The 13,832-nt window shown below is 41.5% G+C and overlaps 1 protein-coding gene across 7 annotated transcripts in view; it reads right to left on the bottom strand.

Moving 5' to 3' along the window:
- The window catches only part of RYR3 (ryanodine receptor 3), a 556,286-nt gene that overhangs the window by 172,151 nt on the left and 370,303 nt on the right, over positions 1 to 13,832 (bottom strand). For all 7 annotated transcript variants that reach the window (XM_037742376.1, XM_037742379.1, XM_037742378.1 and 4 more), the window contains 3 exons: positions 3,733 to 4,006; positions 2,208 to 2,322; positions 362 to 491 (listed from right to left, as the gene is read on the bottom strand). In XM_037742376.1, the coding sequence (XP_037598304.1) occupies positions 362 to 491; positions 2,208 to 2,322; positions 3,733 to 4,006 (519 nt within the window). The remainder of the gene's footprint in view (positions 1 to 361; positions 492 to 2,207; positions 2,323 to 3,732; positions 4,007 to 13,832) is intronic.

Here is a 13,832-nt window from a genome sequence, read left to right as displayed (position 1 = left end):
AGCACTGCTCCCTGGTCAGTTGAGTGGGCTGGGAAGAGCTGTGCCCCCAGAGTGTATCTGCAATCCCAGGGGCATTTTGTAAACCACGAGCCACTGGTCCCAAGACAGAGGAGGTAAAACTGTATGACTACGCCAACACTAATCTGTCACCAACGTTAGCTGGTAGCAACATCTCTACTTATGCTGGAGAACGTTGTTGTGGCATAGGTATTTCAGTTGTTTTAGATCAGGCAGGGTCCCTTCTAGTATTTACAAATGTCACAGCATGCATGTGGCTTCTTTCCCTGTATTTCCTAAGTGGTCAAAAGTGGGAGAGTAACCTTCGAGTTTGAATGTGAAAGTTACAACAAGACTCACGCACCTAGGCCAACACTGCTGTTCTCCAGAAGATAACTCAGATGCTCAAACATGGCCTTCTGATTCTGCCGGCTAATTCGACAGAAATAGCAGAGGAAACGGCAGCAGCTAGCAACCATCTTTGGAAATGCAATCTGTAGGGAGAAGTAGAAAGTGTCAGAGAAAAGCATCTATCACAGGGTCTTTCTGAAAACTCTGACCTCAGAGTCTTAACTGGGTCAAGTATTGTAGGCTGTGAACACTTGGAAAAAATGAACATTCTTCTTCCATTTTTTTTTCTAAGACTTATTCACAGGAGAGACAGACAGAGTGGACACCTAAGAAGAGGCTCCCCAAAATACTGAATGATGGTTATAGTTCCTGAAATATCTTTCCTCCAAGAGAAACAGATGTCAAACAAGAATCCCAATTATCCTCAGAAGTCATGTGAGATTGCCTGACCTTGTACCAGGCTATTGTTTCCAGCTAGGAAGGAAGCGGACAGAATTCTGATGGGAAACATATGTGAGAGAGAGAGAGACAGAGAGAGAGAGAGAGAGAGAGAGAGAGAGAGAGAGAGAGAGAGAGGAAGAGAAAGAAGAGAAGGGAAGAGAAGAGAAAAGGGAGAGAGAGACAGAGAGAGAGAAAGGGAGACAGGTAATCACAGACAAATAAAACCCACCAGTATATCAAGGCCCAAGTGCCCTGGGTCAAGGCCCGCCTCTACAGTTAGGCAAGTCTGAAAGCCATCACTCCTTGAGTCTTCCCTGGTTACTTTTGTCACTGAGAACTGCTCTCCTATGGGATTCCACAGCACTTGTAATTTGATTCACGCAGTTTAGCATGAAGATGCCAACTTACACTACTGTTGATTGTGCTTGGTTTTTCTGCTTAACAAAGTAATCAGCATCTCTAGGTTGGGCCAAATCGTCTTTTTGATCCTACAATGCTCAATTAATGGTGCCAGTGTTAGCCTTGCTCAGGATCCTAAGACAACCCTGATCTCCTCCTTTAACATCATAGAGGATGCGCTAAAATATAAGGTTCAGAAACTTACAGTCTGTCTGCTTGCTGAGGCATCCAGACATGTGCTTAGGGATCTTAGATTTCACTTTCCCAAGAGACCAGAAGGAAGCCCGTAAGGAACGTGATCTTGGCTTCTGTTCCTTCTTGACACTCCCTCCATTCCCCAGTAGCACTGATGAAACTGCACTGGAAATCATCCATTCCTAGGACCCTGGCACTCTGGAATTTCCAACATTTGAAGCCATACCCTATCTACTGCCTTCAGAAGCAGTTTAACCGTGAGGAGGACCCCAGCCCAGCTGGATAAACGTCTAGTTGTGTCCTATCCCCACTCCTCTCCCCTTACCAACAGGAGCTCTGCCTGATGCGGGCTCCTTATGGGGAAGCGGGCAGGGAAACCTGGCTTCTTCGGGAGCCTGGTTGACAGAGGAAACACAAACACTTCTGGAGGAACACTGCCAGGATCACTATTGAGATCCTGTTCTCATTTAGAACAGCCTTCTCCTGACTCAGCACAAGGCACACCAGACTCCTAAGTGGAACTCAGAGTTACTCCATCTTGGAAAGAGCAGGGCTGCAGAATACGGGAAGTAAACTTAGCAAATGAACAGTCCAGTGGGATTAATGAAGAAAGCCTCAAAGCTTCAAGAGCTCTTACACAATGGGCTTTCATCCAGCAGCTTTATCCCATCGCTTGGCTCCTTCCTGGCACTGGGCATGTCCCTTCCTCTCCCTGGAAGAATAACTGAGGCGAGGGATGTCAGCCATGTGCCTCTGAACAAGTGACCTCACATGCTCCTGCCCCAAAGTGGGGAGTTCTGGCTAGGTTCTCCTTACAGCATTACCTGAGATTTCTCTGTACCCAACACGTTCACCATCACCTCCATCACCGTCTCGTGCATGCCCAGGACTCTCATGAGGTTGGGATGCTGGTAAAACACCTTGTTGTTCATTATGTCTCTAGGATAAGGATCAGAGAGAGTCTTCAGCACTTGCTTATATCTATGCTATGAAAATTCAGGGATGAGAACACACAAACACATAGGGTGTGAAGTAATTTGAAAGTGACAGGCTTAAAAGAATAAGAAGGCACTAGGCCAGTTGGAATATATGTGGAGGGTCATTTTAGCTGTCAGAAATATTCTGTGCTCCTCTATTTCTATGTACTTGCTTTTTCTCTTTGAAACATTTCTTTCTAATGACCAATTAAACATCCCTTGTTTTATTTTTTCTTGTAATCATTTTAGATACGAATGAAGCTTTTGGATGATAGTCTTTAGAAACTCACGACATTAACATGCAAGAACAATTATATCTTTAAGTCATTTAATATCAATTCACAGAGTAAAGCTGCATGCAAATCGAAACACAGAAACAGCCTGGTAACTGGCTGTGTCCCCCTTGCTGGGTGGTTACTTTCTGCCTGCCCATTCCCTTTCTCTTGAGGGTTGCGGGAAACACCACCTGCAACCGCCATGCTATGTCTCTACAACTTCTGCTACGTCCACTACGAAGGCCGGGGGAGACAGTAATTCTCTAACTGTATTCTCTTCCCACAGAAGTCTCTTTGCTTATATAAGATTTCTCTTTGGAAATGAGTTTGACGAATGCATGCCTTTCCCCGCAAGGATCCTGAACTTCCCTTTCCTGCACGTTGGCGATGCTCCTTTGTTTTGCTGGCTTAAGGGTGGTAGGATGCAATGTTAGGTAGGACGGTGCCTGTAGGTCTAGCTCTCGATTCTAATAAAGTAAAACTATAGGCTGGTCAGTGAATCTTGTTGGACCTTGGTATTCTCATCTGCAAAATAGAAATGCTACACTGCATAATGAAAGGAAATCCTTTTGATGTCTAAAATGCTCTGAATTTTTTGACCACATGGCTTCTAAGGGAGAGCCATGAACTACTGTTATGGGGAAAGGTATCTCAACGAACTAACAAAAATGCGTTTAGGTTAGTCCTGAGAGAAGGGAGAGATCAGGGGCAATTTTTCAGAGGGAAGTGTCGGAAGATATCTAGTCAAAAGCACAAGTGCTCACATCATTTCTGTCTTGGGTTGAACACACTGTTCCTTCTTCCAAATGTTTTCATGGCCTCCCTGGGGTTATTTTCCAAAGATTAAAACCAAATAACTCCTTTCCCTGCAGCCTCCTCCATATCTCTTTTAGCAATGCCTTCTTGTGAGTAGTTGGGTCTCTTAGGTTACAAACGGGAGGTATTGGCAAGGATATGACCTCATGAGAAGTGAAATTGAAATCAGGTCACACAAAGATTTAATATGATTTGATTCCAGAACATCCATTTATCAAGGTAAATCAGTTTTCCCACTTAAAGTCTCTAGAGAGAATGGCATGTAACTGAGAATCACCTACCCCAGCCCATTGATCATGAGTAACTCCTCTTCCTTGCCCATCCTGACACTCAGGAGGGAGCGGATTTGGCCCAGGGCAGCCAGCAGGTTGATGGTGTCGCTTACAGAGGCGTGGCTGATGGTGTAGGTCTTCCGCAGTGCCTGCAGCAGCTCCCCGATGCTGTCGTACTGCCTCCGGAGGAGGTTGAACATCATTCGGACCAGCTCTGCGTCCTGGATCTGGTCCTCCTGGGCCCAGCAGATCATCGTCTGTGAGATGAGTTCCTTCAATGTTGCTGGAAGGACAACAGGAGGGACCAGGTCTGTAATTGTTATGGCTCGGAGAGCTGGGTCTTTCAGCCACTTCATGCAAACGTAAGATACATTGTTGGTTGAGGTTAAAAAATTCTTATTATAGGCAATGTGCAGAGGCTCATGCCTATAATCCTAGCAGTTTGGGACACTGAGACTGAAGGATTGCTTGAGCCTAGGGGTTTGAAACCAGCCTAGGCACTTTGGAGACCCTGTTGCTACAAATAAATAAATAAATAGGCGGGTGTGGTTGCACATGCCTGTAGTCAACTACTTGGGAGGCTGAGGTGGGAGGGCTACTTGAGCCTTGGAGGTTGAGGGTGAAGTAAGCCATGGCTGAACCAGTGCACTGCAGCCTGGGCAACAGAGTGGGATTCTACCTCAAAAATACATTTGTATTTTAAGGGTGGGGTATGACATGCACAGAAGTAGAATACGTCATCAAAAGACAAACCAGCTATATAACAATGAAAGAATATCCCAATTATGAGTTGAGGGTGCTAACTATTCTATTTCAATTAAATAATATTGGCATTCATGCTGGGATGAGAGAACAGATCTAAAGGCTTTACAGTGGGACATCTGACCATCGTCTGAACAGACTTTTTCTGCATTGGATCTTTGGCAAGAGTCAGCTGACACACTGCATGTTTATAAGCATCTTTCATAAGCATCAACAGATAAAAACCACAATGACTTTGAATTCAGAATTTATTAGGGATTATACTGGTTTTACAGAAATTTTACTGTCTATACAAGTCAAAGATCACCAAACTGGGACTCAAAGCAGCTGTGGAACCTTCAGAAGTTATACTAAAAAGGCTCTGAAAATTGTGATCGGCACTGGTATAGGAAGTAAATGAGGAAGGGGACTTGTTGGAATGGTTGGGAAGGCAATGCTCACCCCTTCCCATGCCATCCACACTTCCAGAAGATGACAGAGGTGAGACACGCTGCTCTTAAATCACAAATGCATCCTACTCTGGCACTGCATATCAGAGTCCTACAAGGTATGCATGGCAGGAAGATCCTTAATTCAGGCCAGGCAGAGCCAAGGGGACAATGAAGGTCACTCAGTAAATCAGTGAAAGAATGGGAGTAAACAGATCAGTGCTTCTGGTAGCCTGTGCCATCTCTAATAGTCAAGGTTTCTACTCCATATCACTCTAGATGGCAGATGTCTGCTCTATATACAGTCTTGGCTCATCGTAAGAATGTAAAAATAGAACTCAGTTACCAAGCTCTAAAAGAGACCTAGATGTAAAGGATTAATTTAACTTACTGCTGTGTCTATCAACCCTGTGGGTGTGTTAGGTTCAGATGGGAGACATAAACGAAAAACCTTAAAAAAGGACACCCAAGTCAGAGAGAAGCACAGTTAAAAGACGTTCTTAAGAGATCTCACTAGGCAGGGACTGCAGACTAATGCCTGTTAGGTTCGATAATATCTGTATCCTCTGGGGACAAAGTCATTTTCGGGCTATGCTGGGCTCCTTGTCGAAAACCTGCTTCCTCAGAGTCCAAATGTAAAAGTTCCTGCGTCTCCTAGTTAATTCACACATATATATTTTGGAGGAGAAAACCCAATTTTATTTTCTATCATATTATTAAAAAAATCTGGTAATAATATATTTGTACAGAAAAAAAAAAACCAAATGAATAGTAAATGAGAGCACAAAAGAAGTAATTTAAATTTGCTGTTTTTCCTCATGATATTAGAATGACAGTGCCTGGCTTCACAGTAGGATTTTTCACTGGCCAAAGCCTGCCATAAAACTAGGCCTTTCAGTGTCTGTCTAGTTGCTGGCTCTTTACAAAACTTTTGACATCTTCAAGAAAAGTAACATCCTCCTGGTGCTGCAGAACTGTGCTGAGCTCCATCAACCCATCCACAAAAGTGACGTCCACCCCTTGGTCCTCAAGGAAATAATACAAAGCCTAGTCCAGGGACTTTGTGTTGAGTGTGTACTAGTGTCCTTCCATCCAGACTTGCCACTGGACTGAAAGCTAACCTCCCTGATGGAGAAAATGTTACTCTCCACCTGCTCTTCTTGTCCCAACTCATCCTCTGATGGTGATAATTCAGCACCAGGGCCTTCTTGCCACCATTCTTCGTAACTATGAAATTGGGAGTTGATGTCAATCCAGAATCCCGTTCTTCAAGCTTCTGCCCTTGTGAGGTCTCCTCCTCACATGAGATGTGGGCGGGGTGCTGTTGTTAATGGTGAAAGCGACAGTGATCTTGCCCTGGGCAACTTGCCACACTAATTTAGCTTCGGTCCCATTTAAATTCTAGCTCCCACCTTCCAGACCTCCTAGGGAGGTAATGCCTCTTATGCTTCTGGATTTTCCTTTCCTACTTAATTTCATCACTCAGAAATTCAACAGAAGCTTTGTCTCCTTTGGTGTGCAGCGCACAGCTGCTGTAGTGACAGGCACAGGGCCTAGGAGGCCGCAGGAGGCCAAGCTGCCATGCAGACCCCACACACACGCACGCTGAGCAGCTCAAAGGGCCGGGCGCAGGACCCAGGTGCTGCTGGCACGGTGGGGGAGGCGTAGTAGCGTGGAGGCCAGCAACTGCGGAGCCCAGGGCACTGGGCATGTGGCACAGCAGAGGCAGCATCACAGGGGTGACCACAAATATGTATGGATGCATTCCTAGTTACTATTTGTGTAGTAAGAACAAAAGCAAGACAGAAACATAGACTCTTGGGACCAACGTAAGTTTTTCTAGTCCCGTCAGTACAACTTCCTCTAAAACCTGTACCTTGGCTCAAAAGAATTATACTTCTCACCACCAACAAAAAAATTCTCTGCAGATTTAATGCATGTTATCCCAGCCCCTGCCACACTTGAAAAGCAATAATCAGATCGGGTGGAATTACTAATCTGCTCAAGGACCATCTTCTTTTCAATAGAGAATTTAACAGAATCATAATAAAACCAAGTAAATATTAGTTTCCCTTAATCTGGCTTTCAGATGAATTCAGGATTTGAGTAAGCTCTTAGCCTCACAGCGATTCAAAAATCTAAATCAACATTTGTGGCCTAGAGAAGAGAGCATGTGAAGCAAAACACCTCACTGAGAGCAAATAGAAAAGGAAACAGCCTTCCAGCCTCAAAGCATGGAGCAGCAAATACCTTCCAATACCATCTTTGTCCGGGCAAGCCTTCAATGCAAGTGTCAGAGAATGGGATAAGTATTCCTGTATGACCAAGCTAAAGTACAGTTAAACAAACAAACGAAAAGTAGCCACCAGGTCCTGCCAGAAAAGGAAGCAAGACTTACTGCTGCATTGCTGACAGGTAGAGGGAATTCCATGGAAGGTCTGACATTTAAAGCCCTGTGTATTGGACACTGTTTCAAATGTGAGACCAAGGTACAGCAGGTGAAAGAAACAGTAACTATTAAAAGAAAGAAAATTCAGGGGGAGAGGGGAAGAAGGGGGCATTTTCAGGAGCCATGAAAAACACAGCATACTTTGTGATATGACATATACTAGAGACTCAGGGCCTACCAAGCAAACGCAGGCAGAATCAATGAACTTCTCAAGGTCTAAACACTTTTGGGACTGAGAAAATGGAGCTTTATACCCCTAGCAGCAAATGCTACTGAAAATTCTTCAGATTTTAATTAGCGTCCATGCATCAGCAGCAGAGCAGCCAAAATGTACCAAAGTCGAGAAGTTAAAAAGAATACATTTTCTAGACTATGCTAGGCTCTCCATATACCTGTACATCTGATGATTAAACTAATTAATGCATACAACCATGTGTGGCACATGCTGTAGGTTTAATAGTGGTGAATTATCACTGCTATCTGTATCAATAGCTATACAAATGTGATGTGCTGAGCCCTGGGGGCCCAAGACCCTTGAGATACTCTTCGAGGCCAAATGTGTTTTCATGAACATTGCCAAGATATTGTTTGCCTTTTTCACTGAATTGATAATTACACTGACGGTACAAAAGCAATGGTGGGTAAAACTGCATGTGCCTTAGCACAAATCGAGTTAGCAGCACCCAGCTATATCTTTTACCACCACACTTCCAGAAAAATGCCCAGTTTCACATAAGGATGTCCTGACAGCAGCAGTAAAAGTTATTAATTTTATTAATATAAACTCCTAAGTGTACATCTTTAAAATATCCTGTGTGACAGAATGGTACGCAGAAAGAAAAGAAGTAAAGCGCTTCTGCTGTGTTTCAAAGTTCAGTGGTTCTTCTGGAGGAAAAGCACTTGTATGACGGAGTTTTGAGCTAAGCTAGCTGCTTATTTCAAGGAATGCCATTTTTAAGCCAAGAAGGACACACTACGGTTAACTTGATAACTGGACTTAAAAAAATGAAAAAAAGTAAGGCTTTCACTTCAAATGACAGTATTGATTGCGAATAATGAAATTTGAGATTTCAAGTGAAAATTAGAATTTTGAAAAATGTTTATCTGCCACTGGGAGCTCAATAGTTTCCCAACACTTAAAGGCTTTTCTGATTAAGCTGTCAGTGTTAACAAATGTGATTTTAAAAGTATTTTATAGTGAAATGTGTCAACATTTGGAAGTTCTGATTAACTCAGTGAATCAATAGTCTCCCAATGATCAATGAATGATGTTACAAAAACATTCATAGGTAAAAGATCTATTCAGTGTGCAAGATAGGCCAACGAATTTTTATGTAATGAAATATAAACATCTACTTAATATGGCTTCAGATTCCAGATGACAACTAACTTTTCAGAAACTACTACTTGTTAAGACATAGTATTAGATATTTATATATTCAGAGAAGAATATCCATAATTATTGGAAAAGGCTGTGAAAAATACTACTCTCCTTTGAATTATATATTTATTTAAGGCCATTTTTCTTCCTATTCTTTAACCAGATATAAAAATCCAGCTGTCTTCAATTAAGTCAAACATTAAAGAGATTTATAATCAAGCAAAGCAATGTCATATTATTTTTGTTTTGAAAAATTTGTTTTTCCTAAAAGTATTATGTAACATGTATAAGGTTTTTATGTTTAAATAAATTAATACATATTTAAACATTTGTCAATTTTAATTTTTAATTTGGTGAACATTGATAGATATAACCCATACAAAATAAAGCTTTTGGGGTCCTCGGTAATTTCCAACAGTGTAAAGGTGTTCCAAGACCAAAGGGTTTGAGAACCACTGATTTATATAAAAGGGCCTATGCCGAAGTGAGGCTTTGATTGGAAACCAGAGCTTTCCCTCCAGCTAAGATGAACCATGTTCTTTTAGGCTGCATGATTCTGATCAAGTAGCTGAGACCCGAACCTAGAAAGCTACAGCTTAGGAAGCTTTCCATGTTTACTTCTGGATGGGAGGGGGGTATGTGTGAGATTAAATGTGAGTATCTCACGTAAGAAGAGTATCTCATATAAGAAAAGTAAGACACCTCACATTGAGAAAGTGAGGATTAAAGAATCATTATTTTGAAAATTGAATCCTGGCAGTCAAGGACCCTGGCCATTATTAAGCATTCATCACCAAAGGGCTTCCTGCTAGCCTGAAGGGCTCCTCATGCTTTCCTCCTCCTTAATTTGGGCTTAAGAAGTCACCTTCTAAGCAAGGAGAGAGTCACGCTTGTATTAAGCTGAGGCTGCATGGCCTTTAGACTGTTCTGCACGTGCACAGAGAAAGGTGGGCTGCAGGCTGGAGGGGGAGACACTTAACTCTTTGTCCCCAACATTAGCTGATCCTTCAGCAATGACTTTGCTGTTATTAATACTGGAAGCTAGAGCTGTACACTACAGAAGGCTTTGCCCTGAGGTCATATGTGTCGAGGACTCAGGACATATCTAATTCACAGGTTTCTGCCTGTCTTCATCTGAGTAGCTGAGTTAACTCCAGTTGTGACACTCCTAAGTTACCTATTAATTGATCAGCATTTTCTGGTTATCTGTTTCATGCCCAAGGTTAAGTACTCTATGAGAAACTTATTTCAAGACACAATTATTATCCACAACAGCCTAGTTGGGGAAGCTAAGTAACATACGTCAATCATTTAATAAAAAATAAAGTATAAAACAGTGGGTAAAACTGTGTTGTCTAGGACAATTAGGAAATACAATTCCTAAGAAGGTATAACTCCTACAGTGACACATACATTCAAAAGAAATGAGAGGAGAGAAACATTAAGATCTCTCTTTTCTTCCAATGGATTTTTATCTGAAGTTTTTTATATTTCTAGCCTAAGTCTCCATTATATGAAGACTAAAGAAGCAGGGAAGATAAAGCTCTATCAGAAAGTTAAAAGAGGGGCATTCCAAGTGATATCAGAAATGATCTGATAAAAAAAATTATGCTTTGTTATGATTATTTTAGAATGCCATGTTCCTTAGGGAGATGATTCATACATGTAGTACCTGTGTGTGTGTGTGTGTGTGTGTGTGTGTGTGTGCGCGCACGCACATAGTATCCATGGGGGAATGCGGACAGTTTTGGTAGGATTTTTAAATAGCAAAGGGACTTACTTCTCGTGAATATATTTGAATCTCTCTCATAAACAGAGAGCAATAGAGACATTAAGAAGAGTTACAACTAAATACTGATTTTATTTCTGTTGCTTTTCTGAGTTCATCTTTGGAAATGCTACCATTTAATGACTACAAAATACTTCAGTATTCGTAGGAAACATGACTCTCTAAGTGGGACAGCCATCAGAAGCAAGGTGATGTTGAGGTGAAGGGGTTAAGTCTACCATCTGCCACAATGCATGGCCTGTCTTACTCTTTCACACACACACACATGCATGTGCACACCACTTTACCCCACACAGAAGCACCACACATAATTAGGAAACCTCAGCAGACCTTGTTGCAACTCTAGGAATTTTATGCACTGATTTAGCAGAATTTCAAGATGGCCTTGTCAAGTGCACTTGATGGTTCAGTTCATGGGATTATAAGATCGTGTTTTTTTCCAAAAATGAAAAAGAAAGAAAAACATGTGCCAAGCACATGTTTTCTGATGAGAAATAAAGCAAATCCTCTTGAACAGAATGTCTTAGCGAAGCTAGTCATGTACAGATGGCTTCCGTGATAATTATAAATGGCTTCATTTATGAGATTATTATTAACATTCTAATTCACTTCACTTTTGCAATTAGTGTAATTAGGGGTAGTCACATTAAGGCAATGATATCAAATATATGATCTATAAGCTGCATTTTAAATGATTGTTCAGGCAAACTCAGAATGGAAATGTTTCCAAGGCACTATAAGGTTTAGGGAGACTTGATGCCTGGGGATATTTCAAAAAGAAAAAATAAAACTACTCATTACCTAACTTTTGGACTATTCCAATATCTCATATAATAACAAAGGGTCGGTGTCTTTAAATTTCAGCTGGCCTTAGTACAACTGTTTGGAGTCCAGGTATCACTTACTGTTGTTTATTCTCTTCCACCTGTCGTTATGTTTATTTCTCCTCTGACTTTAGAGCCCAAGACCACCATGTGTGAACCATATGAGAAATTCTCTAGAGATTAGTTGGTGTAACTCCTTTTTAAATAATAAAATTACCAGCTTTGCAATGCCAACTACCATAAAGAAAAGGTCACTTATTTTCATGGAAAGGTCACTGATTTTCATGGTGCAGGTTAAAATTTTTAGGCTGCAGGGGTCTGGAAAGAATCTTTTATTTCCTCCCCAAATTCAGATCATAATCCAAGTGGCCATCATGCAACCAAGTACATTATTATCAAAGAGTAGAGACAAAGTACTGGCAAAGCAAATCCCTGCAGCTTACAGGTCTCAAACCTATGCTGGTGTTGTATTTTTGTGAGTGCTCTTAAATCTGGGTCAGTTTGGAAGAAAAAGTCATCCAATCTTTGAGAAGAGGGAGCAAACAAAATTGCACCATACTTAGAAAGCATTTTATAATGCTCACATTACAATGGGAAAAGAAAAATAATTATGTGCATCTAAATGATGTACACTTATTTTTAAATTCTAAGTGATTGAAAAGTCAGCTTCTGGTATGCTGCAAATGCTCTGGAGGCATGAACAGGTGGTAGATCATTTCCAAGTATAAAGAACAAGTGTATTTTGACCTTTGCTTTCCTTCTCCATGCAGTAGGCTGAATAATGTCCCTCCACCTCCCCCCAATTGTCCATGTCCTAATTACCAGAACCTACGAATATATCACCTCACAGAAGAGACTTTTCACATGTGATCAAGTTAAACATTTTGAGATGGGGCGATTATTCAGGGCTCAGTGTCATCATAGGAGTTCTTCTAAGAGGGAAGCAGGAAAATGAGTCAGAGGAGGACAGATGACGACAGAAGCAGAGGTCCTGAGTGATGCTATCACAGACGGTGCTGGGGCCACACACTAGTGAAAGAATGCAGGAGGCCTCTAGAAGCTGGGAAAGGCATGAGATGTATATTCTCCCCTAAAGGGTCCAGAAGAAATGCAGCCCTACTAGCCTATTGTAGACTTGTGACTTCCAGAACTCTAAGACAATAAATTCGTGTTGTTTGGAGTACCATTAAGTTTGTGATTAATTTGTTATAGCAGCAATAGAAAACTAATTAGTCCAGCTGTTAGAAAGTCTTGGGTTGAGAATGGTTAACTCTTTTCTGAAGCTGTAAATCAGACCGGAGAGTCTCTGTTAGAAAGCTACGACAGATGTGCCCACAGAAACTGGGACCTGAGAGAGATACAGTCTTCTATGTTTTTGTTGAAGCAACTAGGCTAAATTGCAGGGCTATTGATATAACTGAGGTCTGGCTCGATCTGGCTCAGAACTCTCTTGTGAAGCGAGAGCTGGCATTAAACACAGAAAGCACATACCACAGAGCTGTTGTGGACCATTAGATAATGTGTGTAGATTATAGACAGCACAGTCTTCAGGTTCTAGAACACAGATTTTCTTTTTGCCCTGTTCTCCCTCTGAAAATCATGATCTAGAACTGGCTGCATCTCAACAATAACCCTTGAATAAATTAAAAATGCTGAAAATGATAACCACCATGGATAATGAGTTGTATTGACCACATACACAGCATTCCTCTCTTCTTCCTTCTTAACAGAACCCTAATTTTACACAGGTTTCTGCCTCTCTAACTTAGAGCCTATGCTCCTCAGGAATGTAAAATGACCCCAACTTATTTCAAAAATGGACCCTGTTGACTTAAGTCAACCAGCATGTTCAATTTTCTAGGTCACACTCTGGTACATGGGTTGGCCTGTGACCAAGTTTTTCTAATCAACAGTGAGCTGGGGATCTTTGCTTGTAATAGCACGGCAGGATAAACTTTCTCACATTTCCTTTTGACACTATAGTCCATGGATATGAGGCCCAGAACTGCAGCCACCATCTTACTGCCAGTCCGAAAGCAAAGCTGGAACAAAGAGCAAGATGCCTGTCGGGAGAGTGAGCAGAGCCACCAGATAAACTCAGCCCTTGGCTGGCTCCATTGCTAAAACTCACAGGTTGTCAGTCAATGAAATCCATTAATGGCTATTCTACTGAGTTCAGCTTCCTGTTGCTTGTTTGCTGAAAGCATCTGAAAAGATAAATGTCTTTCTCTGATGGAGAAAGACTGTGTTCCATTATCAGAAGCAGGCTTTAAAAAGTGGATGATAAGAAACTTCTGGGAATTAAAAGAACTTGTTCTAACCCAATGCAAAGAAACTAAGAACTTCGACGAAAGAATTGACGAAATGTTAACAACAATACACAATTTAGAGAGGAATATAAGTGAATTAATGGAGCTGAAAAACACAACACAAGAACTTTGCGAAGTATGCACAAATTTTAACAGTCGAATTGATA

Source organism: Cebus imitator, unplaced genomic scaffold (assembly GCF_001604975.1).
Source record: "Cebus imitator isolate Cc_AM_T3 unplaced genomic scaffold, Cebus_imitator-1.0 Scaffold119, whole genome shotgun sequence".
Classification (NCBI taxonomy): domain Eukaryota; kingdom Metazoa; phylum Chordata; class Mammalia; order Primates; family Cebidae; genus Cebus; species Cebus imitator.
The sequence above is the reverse complement of the archived record's forward strand: the minus strand, read 5'-3'. Positions and strand labels throughout refer to the sequence as shown.